We start from the raw sequence: 17,965 nt of genomic DNA, 5'->3' as shown, positions 1-17,965 counted from the left end.
AGAAACAGACCAGACTAACAGACTGTGGACTTTGTAGTCAGACATGGGTCACTTCCGGTATGGCAGAGCTAACCATGCTAAAGTAGCCTCGTGTTTGCGCTGTTTCCGGTCGGGGCCGAGCAAATTCAGCCCTTTGAGCTCTGGCCGTTTCTTAATACTAAAGTACGCGAGTCCGTACTCGCGCTTTCGGTAGTCCGTACTTCGTAAGTTCACACTTCCCGATAAGGCGAGAAATCACCACCGATCATTCTACAGTTGGAAGGGCCGTGTACTTGGTGACGTCTCATCTCCAGCGTTTTACTGCCAGCCCCCATTAATTTAACTGTGATTAATATTTGCAATGGAAATTACGCGATACAAATAAATAAATAAATAAATAAATAAACATGATGTAGTAGATTTCATTAAGAAAAAAAACACAATTCAAAAAAGTATTTTAAGCACTTTATTTTAACCACAAAATTAGCTTTTTACATATTGGCTGTGTAATAATGTCTAATAAGCCTCATAGTGTTAAGCACAATCACTATATGACAGAAACACAAGCTTAATCTCTCTATTAACAAAAATACTGTGTACTTCATTTTTGGAGCATTTTTGGAGCAGCCTTCAGGATCTCCCACATTAACATGCTGTTTTTGCTCCTGAGTTAAAATATTTTTAATGTTAGATTTAATTCAGAGTCAGCTGTCTAAATAAGAACAGCACATTTTACGTCAGAAGATATGACAGGTGAAATATTCCGTTCAAAATATAGTGACAGCTCTCCACGTAAGACTTTAAAATCCAATAAAACCGTTCACTTATGAAGCTTAGCTTTAGCTAAACCGATTTACTCAGGAACAAATAAAATACTAAAAAAAAGCCAAACAATAACATTTTTAAGTTATCTAAGTGACTTATCATGTTTAACTTGAGTAGCGAAAGACAGCGGTGAGTTTGAAAACGATTTGCCGGGAGTTCTCTGGAAATTAATATATTCAGCCAATATAGTCAATTCATCAACATGGCTGGAGAGTTGGTAGTTATATAAGTGTTGTTAATCTAATAAACATTTGTAAGGAGGTGGCAGTTACTGTGAAGTTACAGCAGTTACACAGTGATACAGAGCCAGTGAGAGTGAGTGGATTTAAGAAAGTCAGTGACTCAGGTGTGTCGATTGGTTTGTCATCTGTTTTTGAGTCTGGAGGAGTCGTAGAAATCTTTTGTTTTAAATCTAAGTTAGGAAGATTCCTGTTTTAAAACAAGCACTTTTTGTGAGAAATGCAAGAAGTACATCTGCAGAAAGCACACAGTTACATTCTGTCCATCATGTGGACAAAATTGAAAATGTTGAACATTGAAAAACTGAGAACGTTGGGCAAGTTCAAAAGAAATGTGTTTGTAAGAACGAAAAACCTTTACCAAATTGTTCCTAAAATAGTTATGGAAAGTCTAACTGTTGTATGTCTGTGTTCTACATGTTTATCTAATGGAAAATAAAGTTGCTATTGCTATTTATTGCAGTTTTTTGACAATTCTGAGTGGATTTACACAGTACGGGTCAAAATGACCCGCAACAAAATCAATGTCATTTTTTTGTTTTTCAACATAATACAAGGGTTAATTTCCAAAACGTGCATATGATCTGCAATTTGTAGCAGATCCACTACCACATAGCAGCTGGAGCAGTCTCCAATGGAGGTCAGTCCATTGCTGCCACCTGTGGCCAAACACCATAGCCTACTACTAGATTAACTTGTGACACATCTGCACCTACTGCTAGGATCACATTGAGTAGAGGCTGAGTGGCTGCACTTACCCCTGGTACATCCAAATCTACCCACAAACATGTTGAAAGATGCAATGCCAGCAATGTGGATTGTCAACACTAAAAACAAGTAAGCAAAGACAACAGGGATCAATTTTTTCTGTTTATTTAGCACCCACAACATTTGTAGCCGCCTTCTGCACAGGGGAAGTCCACACACACTGTGTGGTACCACTTTCCGCAGAAGGTGCATTCAGTCTGCAAGATTGAATGAGATTGTCAGGGTCATTGTCTGACTGTTTATTACTAATCACCTGCTGTACATTCACAGTGACTGCCGTATCCTTACAAATGTTCATTAGATTGACCACACTTATACAGACTGTATATAACAACCAACTCTAAAATGTTCGTTTGCAGAGAAAAGACACAGGCAGACTACGCTAACGAGATGTGATGTTATAACACTAGTGAAATATTAGTGTCATATATTTGTTCAAGATGTTTTTCTTATGGGCAAAAATATTAAAATCATGATGAACAGGGGTGGTGATTCCTATGACTTTGTGTATATAATTTGGAATTTTGTACAAATGTAGGCCAATAATAAATATATGATATCATTTCATTCATTTCAAAGGTTTATTTGCATGACGCACAAACAGACACAATTGAAAAGTACACATGTATTGTGCATGAAACGAATTCAAACGTGGTGCAGATGTGTGTCACAAGTTGATCTGGCTGTAGGCTGTGGCACTTGGCCAGAGGTGGCGCTGGTTGATTCGAGTCCATGTTAGTGCACACAAATAAACTGCACGCTTTAGTTGTGAAGCAAAAACGCTGAAATCGGAGTAATAAAACGTAGGAGGGGGACGATAACGACGACTAGATTCTCCCGATCGTTTACTCTTGCTGTCCTGTGAACAACATCGGCGTGGTGTTAATTGTTTGCTGTTTTCGCGATCGCGTTGCGCATGAGGATATCACCAGGTAAACTTGCGACATTTTTAAACATTTTGTTGTTCAACAGCATCAAGACTGACGGAGTGTGTTTCAGATAACCTCACAGGTGTCACAGATGACACATATGGCGTTTTTTTGCTGGTTTGTCGGTAGCAGCTCCTGAAATGCAAGTCTGCCACACATCTGTTCGACCAACGCCAGTTAATCTAAACGCCAGTTGATCTGGAACACCGGCTCTAGTGAGCCTTCAACCCCGGCTAGCTATCGAGCTGGTGGGTAACAGACATCTCCGAAAACGTCGGAGCGCTTTTGAAAATATGTGGTGTCTTGATAAATTGAGCAGATATTTGAGGTTTACACAGCTACATTCTCGCCTGAAAATATGTTAAACGTTTATTTGAGTAATACTAAAACTAAGTAGCTGCCGCCATTGTTGGAAACTGGGCCGCGCTATGAATTCTGGGACACAGCGGCTTCTTCTTCGAGGTTTAACGGCATCTGGCATCCTTGTACATGCAGTGCTGCCATCTTCTGTTTCAGTCCGTTATTACACTCTTAACTACTACTTATTCCTGAATGAGCAGTCCTTCCCTTTAAATATAAGCCCTCTTCTTCCTCTACTGTCCTCTTTCTTATTTTTGAGTGCAGTTAGCTTTCTTTTCTCTCCCAATACAGCAGCTGGACCTTTAGCTGCAACACACTGTGAGACAAACTGCACACAAACAGTTTGTGTGTTTGCTGATGTTTGTTGTTCGGAGGTTGATGGCTCCATGTCAGAGCACTGGCTATGAATTTCAGACAAATCAGGCCTTAAAAGTTATCAATAGTTCTTTTAATCTTTTCTCATTACCCACATCTACATCCACTTCTGTAGGACCTAGGCTACTCACTATGGCTGGGTATGGTCACTGATTTTTACTTTATTTTTATTTATATAGCACATTTAATAACAACAAAATGTTGGCCAAAGTGCTGTACAAAGATTTTAAAAAATGCACAGTAACAAATAACATCAATAACAAATACCTGGTAACAGATGAGTAAATAGACAACTCATGCAGTGTTAAAAGCAAATGAGCAAAAATGTGTTTTACAATGTGATTTGAAAAGATTGACAGTCGGGGCCTTTCTAATGTGGAGAGGTAAATCATTGCACATTTTCGGCGCCACAACCGCAAATGCCCGGTCACATCTGTGAACCAGCCTCGATTTTGATGTGGCCAGGAGCAAGAGATCACTTGATCTAAGAGCTCTAGGGGGCCTATAAGGCTGCAGTAAGTCAGACAGATATTCTGGAGCCTGACCAGAATAAGTCATCAATCAAATTTTGTATTTAATTCTGGGAGCCAGTGAGGAGAGGCAAGCACAGGAGAAAAATGTTCATGTCTCTTGATTCTGATTCAATTCAATTTTGCTTCAGACAGAAATTTGTAATAAAGATCATTTGTCAGTGCTGATACATGTGAGACTTCATCAGAGGTGTGAGCATCACAGCAGATGGCTTTGTGTCAAAGTAACTGAGGACAAAACACAGAAAAACATGAAGGAGATTTTCCTGGCCTGGGATTTTATAGCAGATGACCTTAAAAATATTCTGCAATAAACAGCAGAAATTAAGCTTTGTTGTTGGAGGTCATTTTTGGAGGAAAAAAAAAACAGCGGCCAACAGTGCTGTATATGACTGGTGGGTAATAAGCAAATGAATAATGCAGAAAACAGATTTGAGATGGGAACTGTTGTTGAAGTACACTGACAGAGAAAGAGAGAGAGAGAGAGAGAGAGAGAGAGAGTTGTGCATGAAGTGTGATTTTATTGTGGTGGAAGCAAAACAGCAAAACTAATTTGGAAGTCGTGACGATGTTTACCAAATGTGAAGCTTAGTTTTGATCTTTTGCTGCTGGTTCTGTCAATTTTGGTTGGAGAAAGAAAAAACCTGCAGCTCAGAATCTAGCACAAAAAAAATGTAAAGACTCAGGGCGGACCTGCCGATGGAGCAGAATCAGTGAGCTGTCGGCTTTCAGCCCCAACGGCGTGTCCTTTATTAAATCCGGTTCTTTAGATTCTTTACGGCGAAAAAGACACGGCTCAAAAGTGGTCTTTTACTTTAAAATGATCTTTAATTTTACATATTCCGGAATATGGAGACCCAAGCACAACAAACACAACCTCAGGTCTCAAGAACAAACAGGAAGCCTAGTTATATTTATATACTCCATCTTGACGTCACACACACTTTACATTTCGATCAAACACTCTGTTTAGTTTCACTTTGGCCTTTTTATTGAAGTTACAATTCAGATTCAATCTGAGCAATTCAAATTCAAATTTAACTTATTCAAATTCAGTTTCTGATGGCACAGATTTCTGCCCATATACTGGGGGTGTCCAAATTCATAGGCTGCATCCTCCCGAGGCCGCATTTGAAGGCTGATTACATCACAGGGACGCGATGAAGGCTGTCCAAATTCGTAGACTCCTCCAAATGTGGTCAACAAATGCATCGTTTATTTCCCCGAATTTGTAGGATGGGTCGCATGTACCCTTCGTGGCCCAACCTATCCCAGAATTCATAGCGCGGCCCAGCCCATTCCAGTTTCCAACAATGGAGGCAGCTACTTAGTTTTAGTATTATTCTTATTACTCTTTCTGGGTCACAAAGAAAAAGTTTTAATGTATTTTAAGGCAAAAATGTAGCTGTGTAAACTTCAAAAGTCTGCTCAGTTTATCAAGACACCACATATTTGTGTTGTGCTCCGACGTTTTCAGAGACGTCTGTTACCCACCAGCTCAATAGCTAGCCGGGAGATCGAGGGTCACTGGAGCCGCCAAGAACGGCAATCTCTCGTCACATTGTTTTCAGATCACCACGGTCTTTCACTACTCAGGTTAAACATGATATATACATCACTTAGATAACTTCTAAATGTTAATGTTTGGTTTATTTCAGTGTTTTATTTGTTCCTGAGTAAATACTTTTTGTTGCATCGGAAATATGGCTTGAACAATTTCTCTTCCACGACATAATCCGATAAAAAAAAAAAACCAATCTCTTTACCCGCCGGCTTCCCGTGGCTGTCATGCGAATGGCTATTGCAGTTAATAATACAACAGCCTCTTGCAATTTTTTGTGTTTCTTTTTATCGCTGTGTGACTGTTTTCATGTGAAAGCCTGCGTGCGCTAGTACTGCTGGCCACACGTTCCCAGAATCCTTTGCGGTTTTACCCCAGAATGACGTCACATTTTCAATCTCTATTGTCCAATGTGGGGGAGGGGTGTTGCTCTTTAGGATCCAGCCAGGTTGGAATAATCACCAACTAAAGTCAAACTGTTGCATTTCAGATGAAATCATTGTCTTGTGGTTTATTTACATGTTTCATAATTTGGATCCTGAGCATCAACAAGTTAAAATCATGCGTAACCTAAACTGTAGAGACCCAGGCCCCACTCACAGGTACATTAGACAGGTGCTATTCTTTTTATCTGGAGAAATGGAACCACTCTAATTATGTCTGCCATACAGATATGATCAGGTCACATCTCTCAGTGAGGAATCTTCCAAAGCAAAATAGACTGTTTGGAGCACTCCTCACACAAACAGTGCTGAGGAGCACTGAAGCTGATCTGGAGGCTCACAGAGTCCCAACACCATACTGAGACACTGGTTTTTAATTTAATTTATCACCAGTCCGTGTTTTCTCTTTTAAATGATTCGTGTTAGCTGCAGTTTTTTGTATTTGTGCTGAAAAACGTGTTTGCTCTGTTCATGTCACTCATTCTGCAGGTTGGCGGTTTATTTTGATCTGTCTCAGAGAGCTGGCCCATGAGAGTACATTCAGTTCAAGGTGAACATGAGGTTTCAGTACAGTTCATCATAAAGGCAAACTGTCACAGTGAACTCTTCAGAGGGACCAGAAAACCTTCAGGTCCTCCAATGCATTTAATAAACATGAAGATACAGCAGAGTTGAAAGGAAGTGCTTAGAAAATAAAGCAAAGGCCAGGAAGATTCAAATTTTCCAATATTTACTGTAAACTTAGTAAAATGCACTAAACTGAGGCTGGTTCATGAACACAGACACACTCAGTTTAATCTGTCAGCTTTTCACAGATTAAATGTTCAGATTTAATAAATAAATACATTAAATTTCAGTGTCTGACTGTAAAACTGGTCTCTGTGTCCTGCTGATAAATGTGGACTCTGAGGCTACGTCCACACTAATACGTTTTCGTTTGAAAACGCATCGTTTTCTCTCCGTGTTGGCCTCCCGTCTACACTGAGATGGCGTTTTCGCTCAATGAAAAATCAGCATTTTGAAAACGCTCTCGAACACGCATGCATTTGAAAACGGAGCTTTCGCGTCGCAGTGTGGACAGCGAAAATGCAGACTTTTTAAAACTATGACGCAAGTTAGTCATATGATGCAGTCATGTGACCACTTCAACCAAGATGGTGGACAGCATCGGACAGCAGTTGTTTTGTTTGCTCACAATTTTAGTAGCCCTATTGAAAAGTAATATTAGTTTGCACATGCTCCAGATAACTTTTCTTCAAAGAAGACGGAGTGTTTACTTAGAGCTGTTGTTTAGCGGCAGATGAATGTGGATGACCTTCCATTCGTCCTCAATGCCTGTTTTGTTTTGCATAACTTTTGTGAAGGTAACAGGGAACTCATACCTGACCTGACCTGCAGCTGTCCAGTATGACAGAGACTTCCAGCCATCAACACAGCACCACAATATACGAACAGCAATGAAACTGAGGAAAGACGAGTGAGAAATGTGTTTACCAAGTTTCCTGGACCCCTGAATGATTCTGTTATTTTTTTTTTTTTATTTTGGAAGATAATGCCACCAAGTGCTGTTTATCATTCACAATGACATTTTTTTGACTTGGTATGAAAAGAATTAGCATAATAAAGAATTGTGACTGTGATAATATACTACACACATTATATACTCAAGTCAAAAATTAGTGAGCAAAATATTGTTAGGATGACCTTGAGCATATGTGATTGACCTTTACTTCCTGATTGTTCTATGTACAATTTACTGTGGACATGAAACTATATCTAAATTGTTATGCCACTAGAAATTGTTAATTCAGTCCTGTAACAACCATATCCTAACTGTAGGAAGAAGCACAGAGAATAACTAATTAAACTGTATTTGATTAATAGACATTCGTCATTTATTGTGAACTTTATCTCTGATGGACATCACCATATGCAGCAGAGGTAAATAAATACTTATTGTTGACATTTTATTATTGAAAAATACACTTTTTAGCTATATGTGAAACTATAACCTATATGTGAAATATAAACATCTGTCAGAAAACAACAAGTAAAGAAAAAGGGGCATTAGCACAAATGGCCATAAAACAGCTTTACCACAGAGATAACGTTGTACCCATTGGTTACAAGACAGGCTTAAACATGACAATAACCAAGAAATGCTCCGTTTAACATGCAATCAGCATTTATTGTGTCGGAGTAAAGATACCCAGTGTATGAAAACGGACGATTATCTTCAGGGCACTCTGGTGTAGTTGGTCTGGTTGCTGTAGAAGAGGGGGCAGAGGATACAACTGGAGCATAGAAGTAACCATGCTGCTGAGGTTGTGCCCTGTGATGTGATAGTCGTGGCACAGCTGCAGCAAATGGAGTCTAGACCATTGATTTTCTCATTAGAAGAAATACTTCCGTAACTGAATTTGTGAGTTTTTTAATGTTCGAGGTCGATCTGCCAATGTTCTCTGAAAACTCTGTTTGCAGCTTCCATTCTCTTGAATGTCTGTCTCCTCAGCTTTAGATCCCCCTCCTCCTGTGCAAGCGTTATGAGCTGTCCCTCGTTGGATAGCTTTCTATTGAGCCTCTCTTGCCTGTAGGATGAAAGCGTTGTGTTCAGCTGGTTGCATCTTTGTTGAGACTCCGTGGGCCGTCCATCTGTGTCGGAGTCCCGACTGCTTGTAGCTGGAGATGGAACCGAAGTACTGGGCGAAGGAGAAGTGCTTTCATGTGAGCCTGACCGCGGACAACTGCTATCGGTGGACCTGCTGTGGTCGTGTATATCGCTCATTTTGATGCCACCGTTTATGGCGGCGACAGCTGGAGAACCACCTCAGATCTGCTCACAGAGTTCTAAGTACAGCAGTACTACTCTTCCAGGCCCGCTTCTTTTTCCGGAGTCTACTGCGTGTCTGTACTTGAGTCGAATAGTCTTCAATTTTGTCGTAATTACTAGCTTTGTGAGGTCGTCCTTACTGTGGGGTTAGGCAGTGACGTCACTTGAAAAATTTGGTGCTTTGTCTCGCCATTTCGCCGCCACGTTTTAAAGAGCCGGAATGTAAATAAATGGCAGAGGGAAATGACGCAGGTCAAATCGTCTTGCGTTTCACGCATGTGCGGAACTGCAGCGTAAGCGTTTTCGGATGTTTTAATGTGGACGTGCAGCTCTTTGAAAACGACTGAAAACGCTAGTGTGGACGCGTTTTCAGACGAAAACGCCATTTTCAAATCTATCCGGGCTAGTGTGGACGTAGCCTGAGACAAACACATGCATGCAGATAATTTGTTTGTATCCTCAGTTTCCCAGCATGCCCTGGCTGTGGTGGTGGAGGTGAATGAGGGGGAAAGATCTGTCCTGCTGCCCTGTCAGTACTCAGGTTTAATACCTGAGGATGACCCCACAGTGATGTGGACTCGCTCTGGTCTTGATCCCAAATCTGTCCACCTACGACGAGAAGGAGGAGACAATCTTACAGGACAAAACCAGCGTTACAGCGGGCGCACATCGATGAGGTCTGATGCTCTGGACACTTCAGACTTCAGTCTCACTCTGAGAAAACCAACAAAGACTGACAGTGGCAACTACACCTGCTCCATCAGTGATGGGAGAGAGGAACTGAGACTGAGAGATGTACAGCTGCAGGTCAAAGGTCAGTCACAACTCTGGGTGGGTTAGAGACTCCACATGGAGCCTGTTATCTATGTGACATATCAGAGTAAGAGTTCAAACTTCAGGTTTTCTAAATTGTTGTGACTAACCTGAAGAAACCAGCAGCAACATGTAGCTCAGAGCTAACCTCAGTGGAAACAGGACCTCACTGCTACAACAGCTGGAGTCTTTACTGCATGTGGAGGTTTACACTCACAAAATTTACACACTGTACAAAGTGAAGAACATGAGCTCTCTAGCTGCAGCTGCCAGAACTGCAGGAAGTGTCCTGATGTTGTACAGACTCAGACTGGAGGAGCTGCTATGAAACACAGACAGAGCTTTTAGAAGTGCAGCAGAGATCATCATGTTTCATCCAGCTGGTCCTGATGCTAGTGAGACTCTCTGGTTAATAACTGCTGTGTTAGGATATGTAGTTTTAATCATAGTGTGGTTCAGGTAACAGTGAGGGGACTGCAGAGCTTTTGCTGCTGTGAATTTAAGTTTTTATCTCTTACATTTATCAAACATCTTTCCTGTAAGTTCATTATACACACCACGCAGTATTTACTCCTTTGAGAGACCTTTGTAAAAAATAAATAAATAGAAAGGATGTTTTTCAGTGGACTGGCTGTGCCAGAGAAAGATGCAGTGAATGTTTTATGAAACCATTCAGGAGGATGAGCAAAAGATCCCAGACACCCTCTCTACTTCTAAGATTAGACTCCAAACTTTCCTGTTTTGATAGAGATGATAGTTTTTACACTTATAGGGCTGGATTAGGAGACCCTGGTGACCCATCCCATAACTATAGGCTCACGCTGCTGGATGACTTCTTTACTCATGTGTTGACACAGCACTGCTGCACGTTCTGTGTGCGCTCCTGTTTCTCTTCTATCCCCTGTTCACCCACAGCCAGTCTCTCAGACAGCTGCTCCTCCCTGATCCTGGTTCTGTTGGTTCAGTTTGTCACGTTGCTGATTGTTTTTTCCTTTTTACACAGAATTAATGTGCAGATGTGTGTGTGCTCCACAGGGAGGCTACAGTAACTGTAGAGACCTCTCATTAGTTCGACTTTAGTTACAAACGCAAAGAGCCAGAGAACATTATTATCTATGATGACTGTTACAGGACAGAGTCAGAGGCCAGGACTGTAGATACTCAGCTATGCTTCAGTTACCATCAGTAACTGATACTGTGGTTTATTGTCCTCTCAGACCAGAAGGTGGAGGTCAAAGTCATTGAAGGGTCAGAGTTTGTCATCCTGCCCTGCAAAACAACACCTGACCTGCCTGAGGACACCAGAGTGGAGTGGGCTCACTCTGATCCTGAGCTGATGGTGGTCCATGTGTATTCAAACAAAAGTGACCACCTTAAGAACCAGGACAACCTTTACTGTGGTCGGACAAAGATGAACAAAGACCTGCTGAAAACTGGAGACCTCAGTCTGACCCTGAAATACCCCACAGAGAGAGACAGTGGAGGATACATCTGCACCATCTACAGGGACAAAGACATCCTGAGACAGAAAGTAGTGCTGCACCATGTCAAAGGTCAGAGATGAAGACAAATGAGGTCAGTACGGGATGTTTGGTCAACATTCAAAAGTTTTTTTGTTTTTTTATTTCTCCACAGAACGGTTTCCATCCTGGGCCACAGCTCTCCTGGTTCTCCTGGTTCTCCTGGTTCTCCTGGTTCTTCTTGTGGTTTCTGGAGGTCTTTTATTTCATTTCCGGCACTATTTCATGTCAGGTGAGTGTCTCCTACTACACTACCCATAATGCCGATGGTTAGCGGGTGTCCTCTGGTGGCTCCTTGACTGCGGCTCACACAAACTTGTTCCAGAAGCTGAAAGAGTTGAGAGTTACAAACAGCTGATACAGAGAGCTGAAGAGAAACTTCCAGGTTTGTTCCAGAAGTCAGAAAACCTCCTTCAGACTCAGTCATTGATCAGTGAAACAGCTCCACAACATGACTTTACTAAACAGTGTGTGTGCTTCACTGCATTGATCTGACACAGAGGCTGCATGTGTACAAGCTGTTCTTCTTCTGTGATGGTAAACAGCAGGCGGACATGGAAACATGTGCTGACAGTCAATGTTCCTCCTTTTGTGTCAGTCATTGATCACCCTGTTTCTCAGGTTTTAATGGTCGAGTACAAGAACCTCAATTATGTATGAATTTAAAAAAACACTGGAGGTCATCAAGGTTGTTGACTTTAAGACATGCTGGTACTTTAACTCTTCTCTTTTATCATAGATTAATAAAGCTGGGTTTCATCTGCATATCAGTGAAAATAGTGTTACAGTGTTTTCTTATATTATGCCTAAGAGAAAGATTTATAATGTGAATAGAACTGGTCCCAGTACAGAACCTTTTGGAACTCCACGACTAACTTTTGTAAGTGAGGAAGGATCCTCATGAATCTATGAGATGGATATGACAGAAACCACAACCGCAGCATAATTACTTTATTGTCAGTGTTTTCTGGTCTATCAAATGCAGCACTGAGGTGCAGTACAGAGATAAGTTTACTGTAAGGAGGCCATCAGATGATTATTATAAATGTTACTACAGCTCATTGTCAATGGGAAATTGTACTTAGTAGTCAGTATAATCTTTTAATGATATAAGTTTCCATATATGCTTAGAGGTGTATAATCGATTGTGTAGTGACAGGATGTGTGATCTTTAGTAGGCTGCAAAAGGCTTTGGGTGCATTCCAGAGTGTTCTGGCATTCAAACCCACATCCTGGGAGCATGGGAAAAGGTCGTAGCTTCTCTTATTGTTTTATGGTAGGATAAACGTATCTATGTCTGTTTTAGGCTGAGTGCCTTTTGTTTAGATGAACTGCTGGACTTCCAGACCAGCAGGTTTAGGGAAGTCTTTATGGGGTCACACTCTGACCACACACACACACACACACACACACACACACACACACACTCACCCAATGATGTATAAATAAAGACCAGGGCAGTGGCAGGGCGCGAGTCTCAGAGCCCTCACTTCTGTGCGGGTGCTGTGACTGCCCTTGCTTGCAAGTAAACTAACTGCAGTGTGTGTTTCTCCTCTCTGACTCCCAGCTGAAGAAGTGTTATTTAGAATAAATCTCTTGACACTCATGTTGTGCTTTGTTGTCCTCTCAGTCCCCTGGGTGGGGGTGGATTCAGGGGTGGAGTCTGTCCAGCTGATCTGCAAAACCACAGTTTGTCTGTCTAAAGATGCTAAAGTGGAGTGGAAGGACAGAAACAACAGGAAGGTCCACGTGTATGAGAACGGCTCTGACCAGCCTGAAGAACAGGACGATAAATACAAGAACCGAACAAAGATGAAGAGAAACTTACTGGAACCTGGAGACCTCAGTCTGACCCTGAAACACCCCACAGATGGAGACAACTCCACCTACACCTGCACCGTCTACAGCAGGGAGGGAAACATGCTGCTGAAGAAACAAGTGGAGCTGAGAGTCAGAGGTCAGTGCTGTAGATACAGGTCAGAGGTCAGACTCATGATGGTGGTTCAGTCTCAGTGGGCTCCATCCAATAATGTTACAGTGTTAGCATGTCTGATGTTTGTGGCTGTTTTGGTTTTTATTTGATTTCCAGCCAAATGTAAAAGCTTCAGCAGATGAACTGTAGGAGCAAAGTTCATGTGTGAGACTTCATCTGAAAGGTAACATCTTCTAGTTTCTGAACATGTGTTTGTTTAGCATGTGGCTAAAACACAGGCTAAGCTAAGTCAGTTCAAATCTCAGTAAAAACCTTCTTCGGTCCTCATCTATAATCAGTCATATCTGAGTCACAATAACTAGAAGATGATTTCTAGCAGAGCTGTGAAAATCTCCACATCCTTTCTCCATGTTATCATCCAAAGCTGTGTGAAGTTTCAGAGCTCTGCAGCTAACAGAGACTTTCAGTTTGCTGCTCTCTTCCTCTGACAGCTCCATTCTTAGGGAGCGTTAGTTCTCTGTTTCACTTTATTCCACTTATTCAGTCTGATGTTCTCTGATCTGTTTCTCTTGTTTAGTGTCTTAAATGCTGCCAGTGCCTCTCTTTGCTTTAACCAACCTTTCGCTTTATTTCTGAGCTTTTTAAGGACTTTAACTGATGCATCAACCTTTGAAAATGGAAAGAAATCAGTCAGATTCATGGCTGCATCAAAGTGTCACATGTAGTTCTCCCACATCAGCTGGATTATATCTACAGGTCCTTCTCAAAAAATTAGCATATTGTGATAAAGTTCATTATTTTCTGTAATGTACTGATAAACATTAGACTTTCATATATTTTAGATTCATTACGCACAACTGAAGTAGTTCAAGCCTTTTATTGTTTTAATATTGATGATTTTGGCATACAAAGTGTAACTTTGATTTAAGTTCAACTTCTGCACTAAAATTTGCAGAAGTTGTTGTATCCGTGTGTGGCAGGCAGAGGTTGGACCATGACCACCCAACAAACAACTTGACCAAACAAAAACACAGTTAAACCTGACCCGGGCAAGTGGAAGTGGGCCTGTAAGGAGGACTCTCAAGAACCCAAAACAAGGAACCAGCAGTTTAGGAGGCCAACAATGTGGCCAGTGGTGGAGATGAAACGGTTTAGGGCGTCGACCGGGAGGCTGAGCAAAACAATCCTGAGGAAGTGCAGGTTGATGTGGAAAATTTACAGTCTCTGAATTAGCTCTTTGACCAGCACACCTAATAGTCTTGAGATGGGTGGTGTCATTAACACAGGGGGTGGGCTCAGGAATAGAAAAATGCAACAACACACTGAGACTTCATCAGCCTTAAAAGACACCACATCATTGCTTAGCTGCACAGAAACCCACTCATTACTGCGCTTAAACTTTGGAGCAGTAAACACAGCACGTCTTTACTATTCCCAGGCTCAAAAACAGAAATCACAGCATTTGCTCTCTTGGGCGAATGCACAGACTTACAATAATCATCTTCAGAAAACGAGGCCGGTGGCTACTTGACTCAGGTTTACAGATGGGAAAAACACACTCAGATTACCAGCAGACATGTGACACTCAGGCATTTTATTTACAGACTCGGGGCCATGAATGACAGTTAGAAAGGTCTCTTTACTCTCAGCAGTGGAATTGAGCTAAACTTAACAAGGCAGGGGAAGGAAAACGAAACACACTGAACCCAGGACGAGAGAAAACACTGAGACACAGACTAAGACACACAGGCTTGACACTGGGACTGAGGGAGAAACAGGCATGGGAACAAGACAGACAGAGGAGACAGAAAAGGGACATGGAGACAGGAGTGACAAATGTGGAACAGAGGAGGCAGGGAAACAGACCCTAAAGACCAGAAACTACAATATAACACAAGCAGAAAAACAGCTAAAAGAACCAGAACTACGAAATAGACACTAAACCTTAGAATATAAATTAACCCACCACCCAAAATGTAAACACTGGGTCACAGACCATGGACCACAGAAGAAGTAATTTCTACTGACAGAACGTATTGAACATTTTGGAAAGGCACTGTGAGGCTGCTTCTTCTTTTTTATGCCGGTTGGCAAACAGCTTCTAGGTGTACTGCAGCCACCTTGTAGACTGGAGTAAGGATCAGACTCTACCGTACCACCATTAGATTCTTTTTGAAATACCCGTTTCTTTCAAAAATGTAAAAATATAAAATATTTTAAAATTTAAATACCAGCAAATTCCAGCCAGAGACTGAGAAACCAATGTAAAATCAGCTGCTGATACCTTATCCCCTCATAAAATCCACCTGTGTACCTGATCCAGTATTTAAACTCCTTATCCTCAGTTATTCCTGCTAATAATCTGATTACTGTCATCCTGATTCCCCCATAAAGTGTGAGAGGAATAGAAGTATTTTCCTGCTATTATTTGCTGCTATTTTATAATCATCATTAACATTTCAGTGTTAATAGTGATGTTGCTTTCCTAGATGCATTCAGATGTTCAAATATATTGGTATTATATTAGTCTTTATTACAGGTTCAGTTATAATCAGTTGAATCTATAATTTAAAGGTTTTTGAATGTTTTATATTCTTACACATAGTCTTCAGTGGGTGAGAAAACTGAGTTGCAGGCTGACAGGAAATGCGTCTGCAGAGCATGTTTTGCAGAAGTGAAACCGAAAGCAGAGCGAGTGCAAGCCAAAGAGCCAAAGAGTTATTATGCATTTATCTTTGATTTAAGCTTTTAGTAGAGGCTTTTGATCAAAACATTAACTCAGTAGAGTACACATATATAGTCTTGGTTCGGACATACACGTAGCCACACGCACACTTAGTTAGAGGGATCACTGATAGGGGAAAGTTCAAGTTGCTTAAGTTGAGGTCAACTAAGGTTCAGAAAGCAGATGCAAACTCTGCACGTACAGACAGACAAATAGTGAGAGGTCATGACACGTACGCAGTACACAGCATGCACGCGCCCCTGCACGTGTACACACACACAGATATAAACTCTTACCTACTAAATGAGTTTTAGACTGCAAAGTTGTGCCTGTATGAGTGACATTTTCTACAGGAAGTGCACCTGATGTTCCAGGGAGATAAGCGACAGCGAAGGCGGGCTAACAGGAAGCATCAGCCGTCGACACGAAGATGATGTTCTATGTTAAAAGTCATTGTGGTTTTGGTGTGACGTAAATCTGCCTAGTAACAGAAAAGGGGGCTGTACAATTCTTAACCCCATAAAACAGTTGTCTGAATATGAGAAAGACAGTTCAACACTGATTGGGTTGTTGAACTCACACATGTGTTCATTAAAATGCCGTCTAAATTGCACACGCCTGGATCTGTGGTTTTTATGGATTCTTCTCTCAACATTGAACCCTAACAAGTGCTATGTGAGTTGAAGTCCCCACAACAAACTATCCTTCCTCCCCAATGATCTAGGATGATTGTTAGTGTATCTACAGTAGAATCACCATGACAACCATTTTAAAGTCTCTCTGTGCTGGTTTTCATCTCACATCCTCCTCATTAAATGCCGGTTTGAAGCACGTAGCGAGGCTCCAAATGCTCAACCAGACCGCCGACAGGTCTCGCACGCCTCAGCCGCTCTATCGTGTCGTGAGCTCGGTTACGCCATGTCGCAAGTTTTGTGACGTGCTTTTGTGGTAGTTAATGGATCAGATTACATTTTTTATTTCTCTTCGATATCCGATCCAGTAATTTAGGTCAGTATTGGACCGATACGTAATATCGGATCGGTCCATCCCTAGTTACAACATACAAACTCATATAGCCTATCATAACTTTATCAGGGAGCACTTCATCTTTAAATTCCAGTAAAACAAATGTACTGTGCACCTTCTCTCCATTGCTGAAAGCCTGCAGTCAACTTAAGCCTGTAAAGTCTCCTTCTCTAATTGCTTTCTTCACTTCTTCCAGATTTTCTCCCACAGGAATCCCAGAAATCCCTCCTCTTGCTCCACTTTTCTCTCCAACAGTCTTCCTTTCCAGTACTTCTCTTTTGCACAATACTCGTAGTTTCAGAGCTTTTTTCTTTTGTTCTGCATTTTTACAAATAATGAGCAAACTCCCATCTCACAAAACTTTGGCTGATGCCATGTCCCCGAGCACTTTTCAGTGGCTGTTTCTCACAATTATAATTTAAACCATTCTGTAAGTCCACCAAACTGGTTGAAAAACAAAAGAATGAAGGTGTTTCAACAGTCCAGACCTCTGCCTGATGAAATGCTGTGGTGGAGCTTCAGAGAGCTGTGCATAAATCAGCGCCCATACTTTTATTTTTCCATTTATTTTCTCTAAGATTGTGATTTCATTAATAAGTAAAAACTCTGTCACAGTTCTTTCTCCTCATCCTGCTTCTCTTACACAAACTTTTCCTCCTCCTCTGCATCTCAGTCCCCCAGGTGGAGGTGGTTACAGAGGTGAAGTCTATCCAGCTGCCCTGCAAAACTATAATTCACCTGCCCAGAGACACAAAGGTGGAGTGGGTCAAAAGCTCCAAGAAGGTCCACGTGTATCAGAACGGCTCAGACTGGTCTGAAGACCAAGACCAGAGTTACAGAGGCCGAACAGAGCTGAGGAGAAACCTGCTGAAAACTGGAGACCTCAGTCTGACCCTGAAATACCCCACAGACTGGGACACAGACACCTACACCTGCACCGCCTACAACAACAGGAAGAAGATCCTGATCAAGAAGGAAGTGGTGCTGAAAGTCAAAGGTCAGTGCTGTAGATTCAGGTCGAAGGTCAACAGTGCACCCACTGGCTGGATGCAGCTTGTATTGTGGCTCCTCCCCCTTGACCTCCTTGATAGCTTTAGATCAGTTTAGCT

The 17,965-nt window shown here is 41.6% G+C and overlaps 1 protein-coding gene across 1 annotated transcript in view; it reads left to right on the top strand.

Annotated features, from left to right (window-relative positions):
• LOC106097045 (uncharacterized) overlaps positions 1-17,965 on the top strand; it is a 38,797-nt gene that overhangs the window by 3,662 nt on the left and 17,170 nt on the right. The window contains exons 2-6 of the mRNA XM_019357174.2: positions 9,303-9,653; positions 10,870-11,205; positions 11,288-11,404; positions 12,803-13,129; positions 17,530-17,853. Coding sequence (XP_019212719.2) covers positions 9,303-9,653; positions 10,870-11,205; positions 11,288-11,404; positions 12,803-13,129; positions 17,530-17,853 — 1,455 coding nt within the window. The remainder of the gene's footprint in view (positions 1-9,302; positions 9,654-10,869; positions 11,206-11,287; positions 11,405-12,802; positions 13,130-17,529; positions 17,854-17,965) is intronic.

This window comes from Oreochromis niloticus, unplaced genomic scaffold (assembly GCF_001858045.2).
Source record: "Oreochromis niloticus isolate F11D_XX unplaced genomic scaffold, O_niloticus_UMD_NMBU tig00008098_pilon, whole genome shotgun sequence".
Classification (NCBI taxonomy): domain Eukaryota; kingdom Metazoa; phylum Chordata; class Actinopteri; order Cichliformes; family Cichlidae; genus Oreochromis; species Oreochromis niloticus.
This window is presented reverse-complemented; position numbering and strand designations above follow the sequence as displayed.